Source organism: Oreochromis aureus, linkage group 20 (assembly GCF_013358895.1).
Source record: "Oreochromis aureus strain Israel breed Guangdong linkage group 20, ZZ_aureus, whole genome shotgun sequence".
Taxonomy (NCBI): Eukaryota; Metazoa; Chordata; class Actinopteri; order Cichliformes; family Cichlidae; genus Oreochromis; species Oreochromis aureus.
In genome coordinates, this window is record NC_052961.1 from 5,702,869 (window position 1) to 5,727,160 (window position 24,292).

A 24,292-nucleotide genomic window follows, 5' to 3' on the forward strand; every position below is an offset into this window, starting at 1 on the left:
TGGCCAAAAGCTCCCTATCGCCTACGTCATAGTTTCTTTCAGCTGGAGAGAGCCGACGAGAGAAATAGGCACACGGCTGGAGCTTGCCTTGAGGCCCAGACCGCTGTGAGAGAACAGCCCCCACCCCGGTGTCGGATGCGTCCACCTCAACGATAAATTGTAGGGTGGTGTCGGGGTGACGCAGAACGGGTGCCGTAGTGAACAGTTCTTTTAACTTAGCGAACGCCGTGTGGGCCTCCGGGGTCCAGGTGAAAGGCACCTTGGAAGAAGTGAGGCGTGTGAGGGGCGCGGCGACCTGGCTGTAGTTACGGATAAAACGGCGGTAGAAGTTCACGAACCCGAGAAAGCGTTGTAGCTGCTTCCGCGAATCTGGGACTGGCCACTCCAGAACCGCCGTGATTTTAGCCGGGTCCGTCTTCACCTTTCCCCCTGCCAGGACATAGCCCAGGAAGGAAACTGACGATGTGTGGAATTCGCATTTCTCTGCTTTGACAAACAGTCTGTTCTCTAACAACCGTCGCAGGACACTCCGGACGTGAACGCGGTGCTCCTCCATGGTCCTGGAAAAAATGAGGATGTCATCCAAGTAAACAAACACAAACACATTCAGGAAGTCTCGCAGCACGTCGTTCACTAAAGTCTGAAAAACTGCGGGGGCATTCGTTAAGCCGAATGGCATAACCAAATACTCAAAGTGGCCCAGTGGTGTGTTAAAAGCGGTGTTCCACTCGTCCCCCTTCCTTATTCGGACCAGATGGTACGCGTTTCGTAGGTCTAGTTTTGTGAAAACGGTGGCTTCCCGGAGGGGTTCAAAAACAGAGTTAAGCAGCGGAAGGGGGTATTTATTCTTTACGGTGATGTCATTTAAGCCCCTGTAATCAATGCAAGGTCGCAACGAACCGTCCTTTTTTCCCACAAAGAAGAAGCCCGCCGCTACCGGGGAGGAAGAGGGTCGAATGATACCGGCCGCGAGTGATTCTCGAATGTAGTTTTCCATTGACTCCCTTTCCGGGCGAGACAGGTTGTATAACCTGCTGGACGGCAGCGGGACCCCAGGCAATAGGTCAATGGCACAGTCATAGGGGCGGTGAGGTGGCAGAGAGCTAGCCTTGGCCTTATTAAACACTTCCTGTAGGTCATGGTACTCGGGTGGGACGGAGGAAAGGTCCAGTGCTTGTGCCACTAGTGGGTTCGGGTTGGCTGGTGGAGCGGGAACTGCCGATCTCAAGCAATTAGCCAGGCAGAACACGCTCCAACCGGCGATCTTGCCCCCTGCCCAGTCAATGTGGGGATTATGTCTCTGTAGCCACGGGTAACCTAAAATGAGTGGTGTGTCTGGAGACGGGAAAGTGAGAAACGAAAGTGACTCGTTATGGTTCCCGGAAGTGACCAACATGACAGGCGCTGTCCGATGGGTGATGTAAGCAAACACTTGTTTATTCAGTGCTGACGCAGGGAGGGGCGGTTCCAACAGAGTGAGTGGCAGGTCCAGCTCTTTAGCCAGCTGCTCGTCTATGAGATTTTGTTCCGCCCCAGAATCCACTAATGCAGTGCACGTAACAGTCTTTTTATTGGTTACTATGGCAACAGACAAAACCAAGCGGGGTCTCACATAATTCAAAGTGTGGCTCACCCGTATCCCCGAACCTACCGGTGAGCTGGTCCGTTTGGGCGAACCGGGCAGCTGGCGATGCGGTGTCCCGGCTTCCCGCAGTACAAGCAGTCCCCGGCCCGAAAACGGCGTTCCCTCTCCTCTGGCGAGCCGAGGCGCCCGATCTGCATCGGCTCCGGCGGAGGGGCGGCGGTGGGCGGCGCACGGCGCTGGAGGACTAAACAGGGACGGTGACACGCGCAGGTCTGGGTGCAATACGGGTTTCGGTGGCTTGGATCGCCGTTCGGCCTCCCTCTCCCGCAGACGCTTATCGATTCTGCGGGCGAGCGACACCAGATCCTCGAACGATTTGGCTGCCTCGTGGAACGCGAGCTGATCTTTCATCTGGTCGTTCAGAGAGCGCAGGAATATTCCCGTGGGGCGAATCGGGCCAGCCAACTGCGGCTGCCACGGTACGGAACTCCACTAGGTACTCCGCCACGCTACGCCGGCCCTGGCGGAGCGCCAGTAGCTGTTGAGCGGCGTCATCCTCGCAAACCGGCGGAGAGAAGGTCGCTTTGAATTCGTCGAGGAAGTCATCGAAGTCGCAGCGCTGTATCGGGTTAGAGGTTAGATAGGCTTCAGCCCATGCCAACGCTCTCCCCCGCAGCAGCCCCACATAGTGAGAAATTTTGGCCGCGTCAGTGGGGAAGGCGAGGTGAGCGCTACTAAAAAAGGGTACACTGAAAAGAACCCCCACACTGGTCCAAGTCGCCGTGGAAGGGTTCCGCGGCGGTGACGATCACGCAGCGGTACGCGGGTCGGGTTGTCTCTAGTGCGTATCTCTCCCTGTTTCTCACTGAGCTCTTGGTACTGGTCCTGAAGTGATTGAAGTAATTGATCGTGTCGGCCTAGCATGGCACCCTGCTTATTAACAGCAGAACGTACTGGGTCTGCTGGATCCATTCTGGCCAGTCCGTACTGTCATGCGCCACGGCGCGTGTGCACAAAAGGATCCAAGTGCAGACTCAGCGCTAACAGAAAAGGCACTTTATTACAATAACGAAGGCGACCCGGAAACCTAGAGAGCAAACGAGGAACTGAAAAACCCGGGAGGAAACGACACGAGGAAGCCGGAATCGGGACCGTGGGAGGGATAGAGCGGGACCGTGGGAGCTCGGGAGGGTAGAGTGGCAGTCCGTGTGCAGGAAGTCCTGTGGAGCTAGTGGAAGAGCCAGGTGATGTACTGAGAGATCTAGTCGAGCAGGAGGACAGGCAGGTGACAGACGCTGAACGCCGAATCGAAACCACTTGTGATGTGATTACGGACTGGCATGGAGCATCCGTCAGCGCCGGGTGAAGTAGCTTCTCCTGTAATCACAGCGATGGAGAGCAGGTGTGCCGAGAATGGCCTAGCCCGGAGGGTGTGGCTATCCGCACATTCCACAGACACAGGACCACGGACCGTGACAGTCCATTCTGTAAAATAGTCAGATGTCTATTCATATTAATGTACAGAATTCACCTGCTTGCTGCTTCTACTGCACATTCACCCAATGTATATACTATATATACATATATATATATTTATAATGTTATTCCTCTACCCCCCCCCATGTTTTTGCGCATGTCGAGGAGCATGTCAGGATACATTTCACTGTGTGTTATACTTGTATAACTATGCATGTGACAAATAAAGAACCTTGAACCTTGAACCTTGAACAATAGTCACTCAGCAGACAGATGTTACATTATTGGTGTTGGTTTCAGCTCATATTAGCTGATCAGCGGTGACATAAAGAAACAGGAAGTCAAACACCACACTGTGGTAAAATTGGCCTCGCCCGTCACATCAGGTATCGTGCTCAAACCCGTTTTCTGTATTTTGAATTCTCTGCCCTCATTTCATGCTGTTCAGAGAGAGCAGAGATCCTCTTGAACAAAGCTGTGATGGGGTTTATTGTTAGTACACGGAGCCCTCTAAAGCAGATGAGACACACTGATGTGATTGTCTCTGCTGCAGTGACATCCAGTTAAATTAATTTCCTTCTGCAGTTAGTTTGCTTCTTTAAGAAACATCAACACTGTGTCCCAAGACAATGTAATGCTCTGCAGTTAAATATCGTCTCACCCTGAGGAATGCAGCCCTGTTTTATTGCAGTCGTTTTAATTACACACTCTTTTCCCTTTAGGGTCGTCGCAGAAAGGAAGACAGTTTTTCTGTTTTTACAAAGGAAACTCTGCCTGTTCTTAAGCTGCAAACCACAGACCAGACTGACCTGGTTAATAACAGGAACAGAAATGAAGCTCTAACACTGCAGTTTATAGAATGAATATCAATATTTGGCTATTTGGTGTTAAACACAGGACTTTAATAGCTTCTGATACTTTATAGACTGCATTATTAAACCACAAAAATACTGTCTTTAGTTACACTTCTATAATAGTCATCATTTCAACTTTTAACACTTCGCACACCCCAGTGATGACTCATTTCTGGGCACTAAAGCATGACTATCTCATTTAGACAAAGCGCAAACGCATTTCCCACGTTAACAGAAGAAACTCGCTGTGGCTACGGACTTCCTCTTTTCTTTTTCTGCACTATTAACATCACAGCTCCTGAAAGTTTTGGCTTATGACCTACGTTAGAAACACATTTCACTCAATGTTTTTGTTTTCACTGTATCACAAAGTGACAGATATTTCACCAAACTGAGGCTCAAACAGGGTTTTTGCCACTGTGGTAAAGTCTGATGTCAGCACAGCAGTGGAAGATTTATAGCAGAGTATTTCTTGTGGGTATATTATTTTTATAGCCTTCAATGACAGGAGGCTGCAGAAACGCTTCATACTCACTGAGCTCAGCTGTTTCTGCACGATATACAGGATTTAAACTAGTACTTGAGTAGTATATATATATATATAGAGAGAGAGAGAGATAGATTTAAATGGGTAAATGTCCCAAATGCCTCAACATGTCTTGTAGTTCTCCAGATGCCTGGAAATGAACTAATCATTTGATTCAGGTGTGTTGACCTAGGGATCTAAAAACCTGCAGGACACCGGCCATCCTACATTTATTTTACATCATAAATTACTGTACCTGTCAGTCTGGGCTATACCTACAGCACCATGTACCATGTAATGGACCTGATGTTCACTTTGACTGACTGCACTAATAAACTGTCGACATTTTGATTGGCAAAAAATTTCATAACTTGCAGATAAAGCAATAAAACATTGTCCTGCTCTTTATAGATGTATTTTATGTGATGTCTGTGCATAAATTAAAAAAAGAAAACTTCCTGTTATAGCTTCAGAGGGAAATTTCTTTTCTTGTTCTTGGTGAAGAAGGAACAATTTGTACTGAGACACTTCTCAGCAGAGTCATATATTTAAACTGTATCTACATGAAAGGAAGTAAAGCTTTGCAGCAAACAGCAGAACTGAGGGAGTCAGAAAAATGTTCAAACACTTCAGCAAAGTGAAAATAACACTCGGCTTGAGAGTAGAAACAACACACGGGCTTCACAAATCATCTTCTGTGTGATATTGACTCTGTGCAGCATAAGTTGACCTTCATCCTCCTCATCCTCTCTCTGTTTACCTGCAGTGTCTCATTATTTCTTTAAACCTGTCACATGTTGTATTTAGTCTTTTATTTCTAATATTTACTGTGATGATAGTTACTGCATAGATCTAGAATGTTTAACCTGCCGATCTTCATGTTTTTTTTCACTAAAAACAAAACACGTCTCTTGAGTATGAGCTTTATGGGTTAATCAGTTAGAGCCCAGGAAGATCGTCAATGTCCAAAACGTTCTTCTCTAAACCAAATGTAGATCTTCAGGGTCACAGATTCAGCTTCCAAGACTGTCCAGGTGCCAACTATCGACCTTTCAGGGTCTTGGGTTCAATGACTCAGCACGTCGGGTGCCAACTGCCGAATATGGCCACAAAAAACTTCTATACAGGCAGTCTGGTTCTGTTCTCCGATTAAAAAGTCTTGACCTGGTAACCTGTAAGAGCTGTGTGAGCTAATAAAGAATAATACTCAAACTTCTACCTTTACTCTTTCATAAAAGGTTAGAAAGTGAATGTCCACAATTTAGACTTTAATTGCAGGAAAGTTTATTCAAGAAATTTAGCAAGAACAAAAAAGAAATCTAATAGTTTAATTGATGATTTTTACTATCTTACTACTCACTTAATACACCTGAGCTAATGCTGATTGTGCTCTTATCTTTGGTGAAGAGAGGATGGAGAAAGGATGAGCACACCTGGATCTGAAGATGCACTTATCCTCATGTTCTGAGTTGATAATAATCACAAAGCCGCTCGGCATTCAGTGGAAGTATAATGTAAATTTAAATTGTTCTGAATTAACTAAATAGGCAAAAATGAGCAGATGAAAAGCCAAAAAATATAAAACCAATTTTGCACATTTACAGGACTGCAGTTCCCCCTCGAGCATCGCTGCTGGAATTTGAACTGTGAACCTCTTAGATCCAATCATCTGAACTGCTCATCTCACAGAAGACAAAAGGGAAGAACTCAGAATCTCTTCTTCATCCCACTTTTATACCTGCTCACCCTTTCTCCCCCTTCCTTCACTGGACGTCACATCTTCACATTTTAGCCATCCAATCAAGGTGCTGACATTTAATTATCCGAGGTCCACCCACACCTTATCCCCTCTCTCTATCTGACTGTGTTACTATCAGTAAAACCACATATCAGTAAAACCACATATAAATCATGCTTCTGTGTTTAACAATGACAATACTTAATGCTTTTTTTAAGAGTTGGTGACACAGTTCTCAGATATTATAACACTAATTTCTACAACTCAAACTGCATTTCTCATTTATGTATTGATCAAACTTACATTTTGATTTATCTTTGATTAAGAATAGAAATGCTTTATGATCAGGAAACAGTTTCCTGATCATCAGAGGCGGTAAAGGGGGGACTTCAATCTCTGTCGACCTCAGATCACAAGACAAAGTTGATTTATTACAGTTCAGTTATTTAAACAGTATTATTGTTTTACAGTTTACTGCATCCTAAAAAATACTGTAATGCTGAGCACAGTGAAACATAAATAACAGATATAAAAATATATACATATATATGTAAATGCAATAGCTTAAATGCATATAATAATAACATAGTTTTTAAGTGAACAAATTAACATTTGTTAAATTAATATAGTAAATTCAGTACATTCATGATTTTCAGTGTAAAATGACATAAATAAGAAGCTTTATGGTTACACTGTTGGAACCTTATATTTGTGATCAATATCTATTAAACAGTTTGTAGAAATTCATTCCAACCAGCTCTCATTTCATTTTGTATTAAAGGTCTTAAAGGTCAGGAGGATACAAAGAGATCTTCTCAGAACTACTGCTGCTATTATAAGAGACATCCATCACTGGCATGTGTCCATACACGGGATACATGTGGAAAAACACCACATAACATGACATTTAAATTCATCCGTCAATTTTTTGTGTGAACCTGCAATAAAATGATCTTTGACTGAAGAGATTGGAGGAAATGAGCTGGACTTAGTTTCATATCACACTGCATTCAGTAAAGTTGTTAGAAAATCCCTCTCAACATAGACTGTTGGCAAACATTTCTGGATTATCGAGTAACAGAGAGAAAACTTCACAGAGAGTATTTTTTAAATAAAAAGTTGAACCAAAACATTTATAATTTACTGGTTCATTTCCACAGGTTATATTTTCCATTAATGTAGCTGCTGTCGCTCTGTTATGGACTCAAAGATGGACATAACCACTGTGAAACTTGGACCAGCTTTTTGAGGTCTTTAATAATGCATTATTCTATTTTTGGTAAACACAAGTGGCCATATTTGAACAAAAAGGTGGCTGGAATGGTAGCCTACTGGCTAATGCTAGCTAGCACTAGTTAGCTATGCTGGTAAAGAAATTCACTTTGCAGTGAGATTAATGCTATTAGTAAGCATCTTTAGAACTTTTCAAGCTTTCCAAAGCTTAATAATTTGTTTTCAAGTCAAGTCAAGTCAGCTTTATTTGTATAGCACATTTAAAAGACATCAAGTGTCGGCCAAAGTGCTGAAATCTTTCATATTATTTCAGTTGTCAGTTTTAGTTTTGTTTGCTTTCAGAAAAATAGGACTACTTGGTTAGGTTAAAATCTAACCAGTTAAAATTACATGTGAAATTCGCCACCTGGTTGGTTGCTAACTAAATTTAGCAGCTTCCCTCCATGAACAGCCTGCTTGCTGGTCAATCTATCACTCTGCACAGCTGCTCCAAACAGGCTGCTGAAAACTAAAAGGCTAAATGCAATGCCTAACCATCCAACAGACAGTTAGACAGTTATGGGATGCTGCAGTTTATTTCATTATGATTTTATGTAATTGTCTATGAATTATGACAATAACATAATTATGAAATACTACAGTTTGAAAAAAAAGCAAAATAGTTATTTTTAAAGCTAAACTATGAGTAACTATCATAAAAAAATAGCATTTATCCAAGGCTAATTATGTTCACCTGCTGACTACTGAGGTGCCATCCACAGCATTAGAACTAATGTATTTCTACAGTAGAGTACAGAGGAGGTGAACCAACGTTGGTGTGATTGGCATAAACCTCAGGTATACAGTAGACAGTATCACATATATTACCACAGGGGGCGCTGTTGGAGGAAGGAATGTGGGAAAAATCCACTTCAGTGTAATCAGCATCATTCATGTCATCTGTAGCCTGAAATAAAATGGTGACATCAAGCTTCAGAATCTTAAAATGAATTTGTAATTACATGAACATTTAGAGCTACTCACAGAAGGAAGATAATTTTTTGTACATGTAGGTTAAAAAATAGACTAATTTTGTGAACTCTTAAAAAAAAGCTTAACCTCATCTTGTTGATAAAGTAGGAGTGATTAAAAATAGAAATCCATTTTACTTATGCTAAAGAAATTGATACCAGCACAAGCTACGGCCTGTGAGCTACAACTCTGCTGTTTTAACAAAAGATTCATCACTGCTCTGTTTTAACTGTCATTGGTCATTTCTGCTGCTGATTTGTCACAAGGTTTCACCACAGCTGGCAGCTCTGCATGGTTTGATTTAGAGTTTTACATCTGCTGCTCTTCCTGAAGCAGTTTCTGTTTCTGCCTGGAATCAAACCAGCAACTTTTTGCAAACAGTAAACCACTATAATATGAGAGAGAGTATAAGAGATTCATCCAGACAACTAGTGAATTAGTTTACTGCCCAAAATGCTGCACCGATCATTGTTTCTGACGTCAGAGTTTAAAATCAAACAATGATTTTATTTACCGTGTTCTGAGGACCGGTGACGAGGCTGTAGAGCTGTTGTTTTTCAACTCCATCTGGTTGCGAGCCTTCGGGGTAGTCATAAACTGAAAACACCCGTACAGGAGTTACACTGTTCTGAGTTTCATCCTCTGTGATGTTTCCATAAAGCCCGTTGGCCTGAAGAAAGAGAAAAAACTGGCTGATTGACCCTAATCAAGTAGTTATGAAGCTCAGGTCACTCATAACTCCTAAAACCCACCTGTGTGATGTCAGCATGTTCAGTTTTCACAGGAGGTCCTGAAAAACATGCAAACATGCAAAAATTAAACACCTGTATTTAAGTCACATTAAGTCACACAGTAACAGAACCCAAGAACTGAACAGTATGAGGAAAAAGAACTGAAAGCATTAAACAATGATTGATTTGAAGTAAACTGCAACCAATGACCGTGTCACAGTGCTTTCTGTCCCTTTCAGATTTTCCTGTTACTTTTATTATTAAAGCATACGTGCTTTAACACAATGTGCAGTTAAAAAAAAGTCTGAATAATAAATATTACACAATTTTATTGTAAAGGTTTGGCTTAACATTAAGTTTAGGGTTAATCTCTAGGAAATGAACGTGCATCCCGGTCATGTTGTGGACTGAAGAGATGAATTTGTTTACTACAGGCTCACCTTTTGGTTTATTCTTCCTGTGCTTGTAGAAAATCAGCAAAGCTGCTGATAAGATGGTGATCATAGCGACCAGAATCAGAATCACATGAAGCAGCTTACCTGCAACGTAATAGAACAGATTTTTTACTGTTACACTCTAAATATGTGATATGCAATAAATACATTTTAACAATAAAGTTTCACTCATACAGCTGACCACAGACAAAGCCAGAGATACTCCTTTTGAATAAAATTATTTTAATGAAGTAAATATTAAAGTTATGTGAGTCCAACATTATGTGAAAGACCACTGAATGAACAATGTGGGGTCAGTTCCTTGATCATTAATATGCAAATTGTCAATGACCATGAGTACCATTCACAGAGAGTTGGGGAATCGCTGCAATCACAGCACTGTAAGATGGTGAAAGATGCACACTTAGGCCCCCTCCTCGATTCAGAGATGGTCTTTTCACATAAATGGCCTCCTCTGTCTGATATTTACTGCAGTACATTTATTTTATAATTTCACTTATTTAGCTTAATCTTACAAAACATACTCAAAAAGGAATGATACAAATTTGGTTCAAACTATAATGAGGGTACAATAAGATGGAATAATAATAATAATGTTTAAAAAAACAAAAATAATATACCTCATCATGAAGCAACTCAGGTACAATACATAATCTGCACTTTTCTAATTATTCTAAATATTCTTAACTATGTAAATATCTTTGAGTATCCTGCTCTGTTTGCACACTATCTCTACTCTAATTTTAACAACTGTACTGAACTCTGCTTTGGTAACTATTGTCCATGATGTAAATATGTAAAAAATGTGTTTCTGTTCTGTGTCCTGTTCTTTTTGTATATGTGTGGTTTTTTTTGCTGCTGATACAACCAAATTTCCCCTTGTGGGACAATTAAAGGATTATTCTATTCTATTCTATTCTATTCTATTCTATTCTATTCTAACTCTGGAAATTTCACTTTTGATACTTTAAATCTATTTTAATTTAAATACTTTTCTCTTTTACTTCTAACAGAGTTGTGTATTTCTACACTGTGGCTGTTTCTATTTATACTTTTAGGAATAAATCACACCGCTTCTTCCACACCTGCTGATGTGACTTTCATAGACATGAATGAGGTTTTTATTTTGGGATAAACACAACGATGGATCCACACTCACATCCACACAAATACAATGTACCTGAACCTGCAGCGGTTTGAGACTGTCTGGAGACTTCAGAGGAGGCTGATGATGGTGTGAAGCTTCTTGAACTGAAGTTCAAATGCTGTGTTGTTGTTGTTGTGGAGGCCGACAGGAGAAATGTTGATACTGAAAAAGGCTGATTTGGTGTTGAAATGTTTGAAGCTGTGAACAAGGAAACAATCAGCATAATAACAATGCTGTTTGGAGCAGGTTTTCTGTCTGCATGTCAGTAATACGGGTTAATGTGTGTTTAGAGCACAACTCATGAAACTAAACTTGTAGTGTAAATATGACACATGTAGGTAATTGGAAAGAAATGCAACTGTAATCAGTGAAAAGTTCAAATCTTCAAAGACATGAATATGATGTTTTTATTTACCTCCTGTGATGACAAGCTGAAAATCACATGGTTGTAAACTTGTGTCCAGTTTGCAGCTGTACAATCCTGCATCAGACTTGTTCAGCTGTGTGATGCTCACATACACAATATCCTTTGAGAAATAATTTTTTTCATATTTAATGCTGTATCTGCCGCTCTGAGCTGTGTAACCAGCTGTTTCAATGAGAACGTTTCCTTTTTCACATTTGTCTTTGCAGAACAATGTCTTTCTTCCAAGGATCACAAATTTACATTCAACTGTGATGTTTCCTCCTTCCACTCCTTCATAGACGAGAGTTTCAGCGTTGGCAAGTCCAGTGTTTCCATCCTGCAGGTCTGTAGAAAATATAAACATCAATTCTTACAAACTTCCTGTAAACACTACATTTGATGATAAAATATTTCATTAAATTAAACTGAAACAGAAGATTATTCTGTGTTACTGAGCACAACATTTAATTTAAATTTAATTTAAATTTATTTAAATTCACGCTCTTTGTATTTTTCATTTGAACAAAAACCATCCCGGTTCTTCCTGACATCGATGCCATCTGCTCAAGAACAGCTCAGTTAAAAGTTTGAAAACTGACCTCTTATTTGTTTGTGATAAGATCTTGATCTGCTTTGAGCTGTGCTGTTCCTCCTGAACTTAATGATAAGGTTGTTTCCTTACAAGCTCTAAATGTGGTTTGGTGGTTTGGAAAAGAAGGAAGCAGCACTCTGAACACAAACGAGCTGCTGTCGGTCTGAAAGCAGCTGCTAACCAGGTGACGAGTCAAGGTAGGTATCCCCGACAGAATTTGCGTCGGGAGCGCGCACTGGGCTTTCGGTTGACAAACACCTCTAATAATGACATATTATTTCTGAAATTTTGGAGGTTTTAGCTCTTTATACAGTGAGAGAAGGATACAAATAATTATCAGTCAAAATGTTCTTGGTTTATTGAAATCATGAGAGAACCATGAGAACCATAAATGCATCATTTTCTCCTGTAACCCACAAACTAAACGGTAATGTAATGGAGGCGGAGTCAATTGGATCCGCTCTCCGTCCACACCGAATGCTCCGACGTAAGGGAAACAAATTCTGTCGGGGATATCTGCTCCGTGAGAACAGTGATGTACACCGATTGACAGAGAACCTCTGCTTCTGCTTTCAGCACTATTTCTGATGTAGCGCAAAACCTGCAAACATCTTTATAAATAAGAAATAAGAAAAAGAATTTACTCACAGAGGAAGATGGAGCAGAAGAAAATGTGACAGAGTTTCATCTCGAGGTTCTGACGGTGTAATGCTTAATGCTGCTTCTCTTTCTTCTCTGTTTGCAAACCAGGAACTTCTAACTTTCGCTTCTTGTTGTGGTCCCTCCCTCAAACCCACACTCCTCTGTTTTCACAGGGTTTTTTTTTGTCCATTTATTTATGGTTTAGTTTTACATTTTCTTGTAACCTTTTTTTGTCTTCCAAAACAGAGTGTTTGAAGTTAACTAATCTTATTTAACTGGCTGCAGTTTCATCGTGTGAATCCATCTGCAACTCACCTACTAAAGGAGCAGTGACACTGAAAGCTCAACACTGAGGGGCTTCCTGTCAAAATATAAACTGTTTAATACAAAACTGTGGTCACTCACCTGCCACAGACAAAATTATGTAATTATGTGTCTTTTTAAAGTTATACGTTAATTTAGCTTTTAATTCCTGATTATGTTTCACTCTGTTGTCTATGAGATTGTTATTTATATTTCTTGATTTCTTGTCCTTTTGTGTCCAGTCTGTTAGTTTCGTCCCTGTCTTATGTCTCTGTGTTGTTTTACCTCTGGTCTCCCCAGTTGTGTTCAGGTCTGTCTGGCTGTGGTTTTTCCCTGTTCCCATCTTCATCGCTGTGTTTCATCCTTTTGTGTCCCCAGTCTGTCATGTCTCCATGTCTGTTTATCCCCAGTCCAAATGCCATGTCTCAGTCTCAGTGTGTTCCTTCCTGTTTTATTTTGTTAGTCCCCTGTCTCCTGCCCGTACATTCAGTTTTGCATCCTCTGTCTTGGTAGTCAGATTTAGTTCACCTGTGTTCCCGTGAGTTTCATCTCCCCGATCACCTCGTGTGTATTTAAGCCTTTAGTTTCCTTCAGTCAATTGTTGTGACCTCTCCTCATGTTGTGTGTTCTCCCTTCTCTCTGTCAGTGTTAGTTTTCAGTCTGTTTACTCCTGTTTTACTCAGCTGTATGTGTTGTTAAGTTTGCCATTTACTAGCTAATAACGCTGTGTTTTGAGTTTAAGTCTTTCTGCTGAGTCCTGCATTTGGGTCCACAGTCGTCCTAACACGCAAATGTGTCATGACAACATCTTTTAAACAAAGAATGAGACGGGTGATTCCAAGTAGTTTAGAAACTTCGAAATTACTTTTATTTTAATTAAAAAACAGACCTTCTAATAGGTGACTTGGGCAGACTGCACATCCATGTACATCATTCATTTACACTGTGGCTAAAACAGTGGTTCCCCAACTTTTTTTGCTAGGCCCCTCATTGTTTTACAATCAACGCTGCTGTCAATACATTCTTCAAAAAATGTCTCTCTGTGCAAAATGGGTTTAAACACATAACCAACTGTGGGATACTGTTTGTCCATGATTTGAACCGGGGGAACAAATTGTGGCAGGGTCAGTGTTGTGCCAAGGTAGGTATCACCGACAAAATTTATTCCCCCTGTGTCGCGAGCATTCGCTCAACACGGAGTGAGGATCCAGTTTACTTTGCCTCCATTACAGACTGTTAGACGTGGAAGTATGTTTTAGTTTTATGAAAAAGGAAAAAATGAGTGTCGTTACATTACCATTCAATTTGAGGGTTACAGCAGAAAATGATATATTTATTGTTCTCATGTGGGATTATTCTAACAAACGAAGGACATTTTGCCTGATAATTATTTATATCCTCCTGTAACTTTACTGTATAAAGAGCTAAAACCTCCAAAGTTTCTGGAGTAGTTAGTCGTTATAGTGTTTGTGAACTAAAAATGAAGAATGTGGAATACTGTTTGTCCGTGATTTGGAGAGCCCAGCATCTACTACTGACGCAGGGGAAGCAAATTCTGCCAGGGACACCTACCATTGGATTGACAGCCTTTGTGCAGGTGAAGCCAAAGGCAAGATATGCTTCATCATATGTTAGTGTTTGGCTTGGAAGGAAGTTGGTTTGGAATCATATTTGGTGATGCTTCTGCTTTGCATTTGTGTGGGAGGTCTGTCAAAAAACCTGTCTATTATACTAACAGTGTCCAACCATTCTTTCTTTCTTTTTTTCAAAATTCATACCGCTCCCCCCATGCAATGTGGTACATTCCCCACTTTGGGAACCACACACACACACACACACACACACACACACATATATATATATATATATATATATATATATATATATGTGTGTGTGTGTGTGTGTGTATATATATATATATATATATATATATATATATAAAAAACACCCATCTACGCCCCTGCGGTGGGTTTATCCTTCAAGCTCAGGTCTTCTACCAGAGGCCTGGGAGCTTGAGGTCCTCATGCAGTATCTTAGCTGTTCCCAGGACTGCGCTCTTCTGGACAGAGATCTCCGATGTTGTTCCCTGGATCTGCTGGAGCCACTCGCCTAGCTTGGTAGTCACCGCACCTAGTGCTCCGATTACCACAGGGACCACCGTTACCTTCACCCTCCACATCCTCTCGAGCTCTTCTCTGAGCCCTTGGTATTTCTCCAGCTTCTCGCGTTCCTTCTTCCTGATATTGCTGTCATTCGGAACTGCTACATCGATCACTACGGCCGTCTTCTCCTGTTTGCCTACCACCACTATGTCCGGTTGGTTAGCCACCACCATTTTGTCCGTCTGTATTTGGAAGTCCCACAGGATCTTAGCTCGGTCATTCTCCATCACCCTTGGGGCATCTCCCATTTTGACCTCGGGACTTCCAGGTTATACTCGGCACAGATGTTCCTGTACACTATGCTGGCCACTTGGTTATGGCGCTCCATGTATGCCTTGCCTGCTAGCATCTTGCACCCTGCTGTTATGTGCTGGATTGTCTCAGGGCATCTTTACACAGCCTGCACCTGGGGTCTTGCCTGGTGTGATAGACCCCAGCCTCTATGGATCTTGTACTCAGAGCTTGTTCTTGTGCTGCCATGATTAGTGCCTCTGTGCTGTCTTTCAGTCCAGCTTTGTCCAGCCACTGGTAGGATTTCTGGATATCAGCCACCTCCTCTATCTGCCGGTGGTACATACCGTGCAGGGGCCTGTCCTTCCATGATGGTTCCTCGTCTCCCTCCTCTTTCTTGGGTTTCTGCTGCCTGAGGTAACCCTGGCGGAAGGGGGTTACATGAATAGGATGAGGGACCTATGGATATATATATATATATATATATATATATATGTGTGTGTGTGTGTGTGTATGTATGTATGTATATATATATATATATATATATATATATATATATATATATATATATATATATATATATATATATATATATATATATATATATATATATGTACCACTGGCAGATAGAGGAGGTGGCTGATATCCAGAAATCCTACCAGTGGCTGGACAAAGCTGGACTGAAAGACAGCACAGAGGCACTAATCATGGCAGCACAAGAACAAGCTCTGAGTACAAGATCCATAGAGGCTGGGGTCTATAACACCAGGCAAGACCCCAGGTGCAGGCTGTGTAAAGATGCCCCAGAGACAATCCAGCACATAACAGCAGAGTGCAAGATGCTAGCAGGCAAGGCATACATGGAGCGCCATAACCAAGTGGCCGGCATAGTGTACAGGAACATCTGTGCCGAGTATAACCTGGAAGTCCCGAGGTCAAAATGGGAGATGCCCCCAAGGGTGAAGGAGAATGACCGAGCTAAGATCCTGTGGGACTTCCAGATACAGACAGACAAAATGGTGGTAGCTAACCAACCGGACATAGTGGTGGTAGACAAACAGAAGAAGACGGCTGTAGTGATCGATGTAGCGGTTCGAATGACAGCAATATCAGGAAGAAGGAACACGAAGCTGGAGAAATACCAAGGGCTCAGAGAAGAGCTCGAGAAGATGTGGAGGGTGAAGGTAACGGTGGTCCCCGTGGTAATCGGAGCACTAGGTGCGGTGACTCCCAAGCTAGGCGAGTGGCTCCAGCAGATCCCGGGAACAACATCGGAGATCTCTGTCCAGAAGAGCGCAGTCCTGGGAACAGCTAAGATACTGCACAGGACCCTCAAGCTCCCAGGCCTCTGGTAGAGGACCCGAGCTTGAAGGATAAACCGCCCGCAGGGGCGAGATGGGTGTTATATATATATATGTGTGTGTGTGTGTGTGTGTGTGTGTGTGTTGATAACTTCTGTTTAAAGGCTTTTCTGTAATTGTTTTCATGTTGGCTTGAAGTAAAATCTCCCTCTGCTGTTACTGCAACTTCTGCATGCGTGTGCATTTCAGTTTTGAAAGGAGCAAAGTGTGACATGTACATGGTGGAGCAACGCGTCTATTACATGTTTGGTCGTGATACTGGGTTGAAAAGGATGAAGCAATGGGAGAAGGTGACATTGATGAGATTGACTTGTGGATTCTAAGAGGTCCATAATCTCATTCCTGCTTTTACAGCTCTTTGATGATCAAATCTTCATCACTGACCCTGGTAACTTGGTTTAAAAAGTAATTTTTCCTTCAGAAGGAAAAATGACTGTTCATGCAGTCATTCAGCTTAACAGGAGTTCATGTCTGAAAACTGGTTATTGTGTCTGAGTGTAGAGTAGGTTTGGTCGTGATCTCTGCTCGCTGTATTGAGACTTTGGTAGGTCGAGTCTTCACATGAGGAGACTGGACGATCGATTTCACTGAGACCAATCTGGGAAAATAAAAATAAATTGACTGAACTGAGGAGAAAAGACAGAAACACAATGACAGCAATCACATATTAAAGCACAAGATGATGATGCGCAGCAGGTTCTTAGTGTCAGGATGGAAACAGAAGCTGTGTGTTCTATTTATAGTACACAGAGAAGTGAAAAAGTAGATTTTGAACTTTATTTTGGTTCATTTTAGTGCCGCTTGCATCTTTTAATATAAAACAGAGACTAGTGCAGATTTAAATGAAAATGAATCATATGATTGAAACTGAAATGAAATATTGTTTTAACATTTTAGGTCAGCATTTACCAATTTACATTCAGAATCCTGAACTTTTTTTTTAACCATGAAATCTCAGTTTGTTTGTTTTTCTTTCCAGCCTCATACAGATTTTTAAAAGATGACATAGAGAGAAAACAAACAGAGATAAGTCACCTCAGTGTGGTCATATGCTGAGTGTCTCCTGCAGTTCAAACCTGTAGAAACGACAGGTAATAAGTTTCATTAGCTTTACTCACTTATTCTGAACGTGTGTAATAGATTTTGTAGTGTTGTGTGTCCAGTGTGTGTGCCTGTCCTGTGATACACTGAGAATGTCAGCAACCAATCAGTGCTGAGAGAAATATTTTGAATAAAGGTTATTACAGTTAAAATACATTTAAAAAATTGATGTGAAAGAATAAAAATAAAATGTAATTTATTTAAATCAGATCCACTTCTACTTATCAGGGTTGTGGGGATGCTGAAGCCTATCTCAGCTGTCACAGGGCAAGAGTCGGGGTACACCCTGGCAGGTCTATCAAAGGTGTGTCGCTAACACAGTTTTTATTGTAATACCTGTACTACTTTTCCTAAATCTTGCCTCAGACACACTCAAAAAAATGAATGAGGTGGATTGTTCAGTGTATATTAATTATTTATTTTCATTTTACTTAAAATATATGTTGTTAAGTTAACATATGTTTTTCTAATCAAGTCTAGGTAATTGTGTCTATTATTCTCTGTACATAATACTAATGTGTTACTTGATGGCATAACATTTAACTCAATTAGAATCGATATACTTTGTATATCCACAAGGTGGCAGTAATGCAAAAACAGTTGTAATGAAGCCGCGAAGAACAATAAGGTTTCACAGCTTGGGCCTGCTCATGCGCAAAATTTAACTCAAAAACGTTGTTTTGGCGCCAAGCTGCTGTTTCTTTGAGAGGTAAGACCAGTTTTTTCTTTGACTATGTTGTGTAGTATCTACATGTCGAGCATGGTTATATTTTGCGTTTGTCTTACAAGACATGTTATATCGTTTGCGTGCGCTTGTTCTACATTAGTTTTACTGGGTCCTGGACATGCTTAACGTGCTTATTTTGTGGACTGTGTAAGAAACATTTTTATTGTTTTTTGTTTTATTAAGGGATTAGCTAACGGGGTTCAACAGGGTTATTTTTTCATTTCATTTCATTTTCATAAATATCGAATAGGATAGCAAGGATAGCATAAAGTGACATTTAAAATCCAAAAAGTCGAGGGCGAAAGCCACTGTGACACCATTGTTATGCTCTGTCAGTAATCTGTATTATGTAAAAATGGTCTATAAATACAGCATGTTTCCTAGCGGAGTTATACATATCTACATAGTTATAAATTACAGTTTGTTAAATCACACTTAATTTTTTAAATAAAATTATTCAGGACATATGAGTGGGCAGACAATGGAAGTCGACAGACCTGGTGATAATTGCTTCTATAGAAAGTTAGCACATGGCAGTGTCAATCTCTTGCTTTTCTTCTGAGTAGTATTTTATTTAGTTGTAATTCAATCAATAATTTGCTTCTTGAAATTAAGTAATGAATTTCTTGTTTTACTGTATAAATTTCAGATCCTGCCTTTACCTGCTCCCTCCTATACTGATGTGGTGTATGTGGTACTGCTGAGCTTGTATGTGGTATAGGAACTGTTATAAGTTAATTTTTCTTTAGTGACCCATCCCATGCCCCTGTTATTTCTTCTCCAGATCTGAACCATTGTAAAGGTTGCAGTTCAAGGGCCTGAGGTATGAAATTCTTTTCAGATCAGTATTTTTTGGAACTTGATAAATAACAATAAAAGCTGTAATGGCTCCATTAGCATTTTGTGTAAATGTTTGTGTTAAAATTATAGCTTAATGAGGTCTCTCTACATTAGTTTTTGTTATAAAGTATGTATATGTGTACATATAGTATATATATTTACAGTAACGTATGTTGTGTTTGTTGACATGTTTTCAGGTGGAAGCAGAATTTGTGAGGATTACTACTGCTGCACTTGTTCCAAGGCTTTTTGCACAACTTGACCAATACACTGACCAGCTCATAAAAGTCTTCAAGAAAAAAGGAGGCGCTGCAGGGAAGAAAATTAGACCAATTTTGGCCTCTGCCACAAAGGTGCGTTATTCTGTTGGTAGCAAAATATTATGCCTAATAAGATCACTTTCAAATTAAACAGCTAGTGTGTGGTAGCTGCACAGTGTACTTACATTTCTATTAAGCAAGACAAAGTTTGGTACTCAAAACTGTGGAAAATTAAAATTACCTAAACAGAAGTAAAATCTGATCCCTCAATTTTGGGTTAAACCATAAGTGAATGTTTTTATGTGAAAGATCAGTTTTTGAATGCAAAACAGATGATGTATTAGTTTGTCTTTACCTCCATTATGGACATATATAATGTGGTGGAAACCCTGCCCAACAGGTTAACTATTCATGTCCATGTGATGATTAGTTGGTCTTGTGTACATGTCTGTCTCTGCAGTAAATATGTCATCATTTTGCATATAATGTGAGTTTGTGTCATCCTAAAGTATTTCTGTTTTCTCTTCCTGTATCTCTGCCACTCTCTACAGAAGGAAACTATTGAAAAGGGGAGGGAGGGCAGTACCTTTTTACGCGAATGAAGACCCAAGCATCCTCTTCAAAGAATAATTGGTTGGTAATTTTAGTTTAGTTTTTTATCTGTATTAAACCAAATTTTGAATAACTAATGTTGTAGTGTTGTTGTTGTAATTTGCATGGAACCTGTTTAAATGTTTTGGGGAATCTTCTTGTATACCCAAACTATTTATATTTATTGTTGAATCTGTAGTCTAAAATAGTAGCGCACTGGGGTGCATGTTCCTAATATTGTGTTTACTTCATTAAAGGGTAGCTTTGGCTCTTTTTTTTTTTTTTTTTTTAAACTGGATGCCATTTTTCTATGTTTTTGTGTCTAAGCTACAGCTACAGCTGTTCAGAAGGAGCTGGAACAAATCACCCTTGCTATCTTCACCATCAAAAGAGCTGATGCCAGCACTCCTCCAGCCGATGTAGGTATAACCATCTAGGGTGTTCTGCATGACCTGGAAGACATGGCCTCTGCATGTGCACTCTTAATGGGTGGGATATATGCACTGAATCTCAGTTAACCTCGAGACTGAAAGCTTTCTTTGAAGTACTGGCAAAAAAAAGTATAGGTATATAGGGAAAGGGGAAGTGGTGGGGAAAAGGGAAGGGGGGGCAAAAAGGTATATATATATATATATATATATATATATATATATATATATATGTATGTAGGTATATTACTACTACAAGCCATCAAAATACAAAAGTACAATAACTCTGTTGTAAATTAACTAATCGTAAAGGTTTTAAATAATGTTTGAAGGTAACTCACCGTTAGAGCCCTCGGCCGTGATTTTGTAGATGAGCAGCAGAACAACAGGCAGCAGAACCACCACCACAGATAAACGTATAACCAGCTCCAAGGACAAACCTGGATGACAGACACACAGAAACAAAACTTCAAATACTGCTTTTCACAAGTTTCTCAGAAAAAGACAGATGAAGTGTGGTGACTGGTAAATTCAGTGGGGTTGGTGTTTTTGGATTGAACCACTGGATGGACGGACACCTCTCCCCTCTCCTTGCTGTTACCTGTGACCTACTTGTGAACAGTCTTTGTAAACAGTAAATTGTACACACTGATCATACACTCACTGCAGACTGGTAGAAGTGAGAGGCTCATTGTTGTGCTGAAGGCTTTTTTCTTTTGTCTGTTGGTTTTGAGCTTCGCTCTTGTTGGAGAATTGTAACTTGTTTCTCTTTGTGAGGGAATAGTTGTTGTTCTGGGTATGGATCATTTGTCAACTAAATAAACTGCTGCTCAGTGTCTTGAATCATTCTGTGCTGCTGGACTTGTCTTGGAAATGTGAAGAGTGGGTGAACATAAAGCATGATCTGTGTAGGTTAACAGTCGGCTCTTAGGAAACAGACATGCACCACAGGAAATCATTTTTAAAACATAAACTGCAGCACAGTCTCACAGAAGATCCTGAAATGTTAATTTTATTTAATCTATTATTTCAAGTTTGTGGACTCGAATTATTCTTCCTGTGGAAATGCTATTATTGAAGTCACATGACTGTAATGAAAACAGAGGGCAGTTTTCTGTGCACACAAACAGCTTTTTCTCAGTTTTTCATGTTTTGCCATGAGATGAGCTTCAGTCAAAGTACCTCTGGAAGACAGACTTTTAGCTCAGCAGCTTGAGTCAAATCTAGGTAATTATTTTAAATCCCCACCAATCTAAACAAACTAGGAGAGAACCATCACTTTCATTTCCATGGTCACTGGGACATTAAAAACTCGGTGAATAGAATCTGTGGTCTCATCCAGTTCATCAGATTCAAATGTTCTGCAACTTTACACAAACTTTGAAAAAAAAAAAAAGACTTTTTTCCCATAAGCTACATCTTACTAAGCATGCACACAGATTCTGAACATTATGACAGAGCAAGTTCAGAAGATTTGGATTGGATGAGCCTCATCTTCATGAAGAAAATCAGAAAAACTGATTAACAGAACAAATTTAACTGTTACAATCAAAATATGTAATAAATACATTTTATGAATAAAGTTGAACACATACATATTCAAAGTTTAATTTATTTTTGTTCTTTTATTGAAGTCATGGAGATTCACCAAAACATGACATAGCATGAACTGATAACATCTGAAGTGGGTGATTTAAAAAAAATTGTTTTTGTCATGTGTATCTGCTGTAATGCTTTCGGATAAGACTTCAACGCCTCATCATTCTGCTTAAAATATTCAATAAAAACTAACCTACATGCAACTTTCCTGTGTGACTGTTACACTGATGCTTATATAAAGTCATAGGAAGAAATCTGAGAAACCATTGAAGTCAAATATTGACTGATCACATCTTTGTCTGACATCAAGACCTCATGTAGTGACACTGACGCCCTTTACAGCACTACATTTATTTGATGACTTCACTTTTTTTATAAGTTCAGATTAATTTCACCTGTTGTACTTTAACTCTAGTTTAATGTCAACACCTTTTTGCTTTTATTGTTTTTTTTTACTTATATGAAAACTGTGTATTTCTACACTGTGGCTGTTTCTACTTATAGTGCAGGAATAAATCAGACTGCTTCTGGTGTGGAGGCCGACAGAAGAAATGTTGATACTGAAAAAGGCTGATGAGGTGTTGAAGTGTTTGAAGCTGTGAATGAGGAAACAATCAGAATAATAATAATCATGTTTTCTGTAGGTTTTCTGTCTGTATGTAAGTAATAAGGGCTAATGTGTGTTTACAGCACAAGTCATTGAACTAAACTTGTAGTGTGAATATGACACATGTACGTTATTTAAAAGATATGTAACTGTGGTCAGTGAGAAGTTCATATCTTCAGGTATATGAATAAGATTTTTTTTTACTCACCTCCTGTGATGACAAGCTGAAAATCACATGGTTCAAAACTTGTGTCCAGTCTGCAGCTGTACCGTCCTGAATCCGAGTTGCTCAGCTGTGTGATGCTCACATGCACAATAGGAGTTAAGAAATTATCTTTTTCATATTCAATGCTGTATCTGCCGCTCTGAGCTGTGTAATCAGGTGTTTCAATGAGAATGTTTCCTTTTTTACATTGGTCTTTGCAGAACAATGTCTTACTTCCGGGGATATAAAATTTGCATGTAACTGTGATGTTTCCTCCTTCCACTCCTTCATAGACGGGACTTTCATCATTAAGTCCAGTGTTTCCATCCTGCAGGTCTGTAGAAAATATGAACAATCAATTATTACCAACTTCCTGTAAACACTGCAGTTTGACGATATTTTATTAAACTAATACAGATGATTTTTCACTGTAATTGAGCGCAACATTTTAAAGTAGATCATTTAAATTCACTCTTTGTATTTTTCATTTGAACTAAAATCATCCTGCTTCTTCCTGACATCGACACGAGGCATCTGCCGAAGAACAGCTCAGCTCAGAGTTAAAAGTTTAGAAACTGACCTTTTATTTGTTTGTGATAAGATCTTGATCTGCTTTGAGGTTTTTGAAATAGTCGCTTAATATTCAGTTTTCAGTCTGTTAACATTTAAGCTGTGCTGTTCCTCCTGAACTTAGTAAAAAGGCACAAATAACGTTGTTGTCTTTTGCCAGTTATTACCCACAGTTAGATTGCTGCAGTTTAGCTTTCACAGAAACGTGGCTTACTGGCCAAGACCAGGACCTTTTATTCTTTACTGAAAGCCAGAAGTGACCTGGAAAACTCGAAGTGGTGGAGTATGTCTTCATTCCAACAAAGCATACTGTAATTCTGTTACTGCTGCATCAAAATCACAATATTATCCCACTGACTTGTGTGTAGTGAGGTATTTGAAAATCCACAGATAAAGAAATGAGATAATAGATAAATACATTTTGTAGAATTTGCTGATGAAAAATTGAACTTGTTTTGACATAAAAAATGTTCAAAAGCTTCCTTATAGTCATGATGTTAGCCTGAATTATATAAAACAGTGCATCAAAAAGAACAACAAAGTGATTACAGATATGTTTATCCCAAGAAAGCAAAATTAAAGTGAACCAGCCTTTTAAATATTCTTGTGTTCGGGAGTATAGATTGCTGAGTTTACAAGGTGCATCTAAAGGCACCATGAATAGCGAGCCCATATTGTAGCGTACAAAACGCTGAAGGTGCACAAACTTTATTTTTAAGTGTGGATGTCGTGACCGCGGTTCAATAATGATTCATCCAGCTGTGGACATTCACTCACAGACAACCTCTGCTTCTGCTTTCAGCACTCTTTCTGATGTAGCGCAAAACCTGCAAACATCTTTATAAATAAGAAATAAGAAGAATTTACTTACAGAGGAAAATGGAGCAGAAGAAAATGTGGCAGAGTTTCAT

General features: G+C 40.0%; 2 protein-coding genes across 2 annotated transcripts; both read right to left on the reverse strand.

The window, feature by feature from the left end:
* Nucleotides 1–5,724: 5,724 nt before the first annotated feature.
* Nucleotides 5,725–12,504, reverse strand: LOC116320838. The gene is made up of 7 exons (XM_031740563.2): nt 12,403–12,504; nt 11,172–11,507; nt 10,790–10,954; nt 9,595–9,693; nt 9,176–9,213; nt 8,938–9,093; nt 5,725–8,358 (listed from the first exon to the last, which is right to left on the reverse strand). The coding sequence occupies exons 1-7, from the start codon at nt 12,440–12,442 to the stop codon at nt 8,182–8,184; spliced, it is 1,011 nt and encodes a 336-aa protein (XP_031596423.1). The 5' UTR covers nt 12,443–12,504; the 3' UTR covers nt 5,725–8,181.
* A 4,029-nt stretch (nt 12,505–16,533) lies between these two features.
* Nucleotides 16,534–24,292, reverse strand: LOC116320891. Its single transcript, XM_039604160.1, has 5 exons — nt 24,253–24,292; nt 22,815–23,147; nt 20,742–20,840; nt 17,489–17,529; nt 16,534–17,051 (listed from the first exon to the last, which is right to left on the reverse strand). The coding sequence occupies exons 1-5, from the start codon at nt 24,290–24,292 to the stop codon at nt 16,908–16,910; spliced, it is 657 nt and encodes a 218-aa protein (XP_039460094.1). The 3' UTR covers nt 16,534–16,907.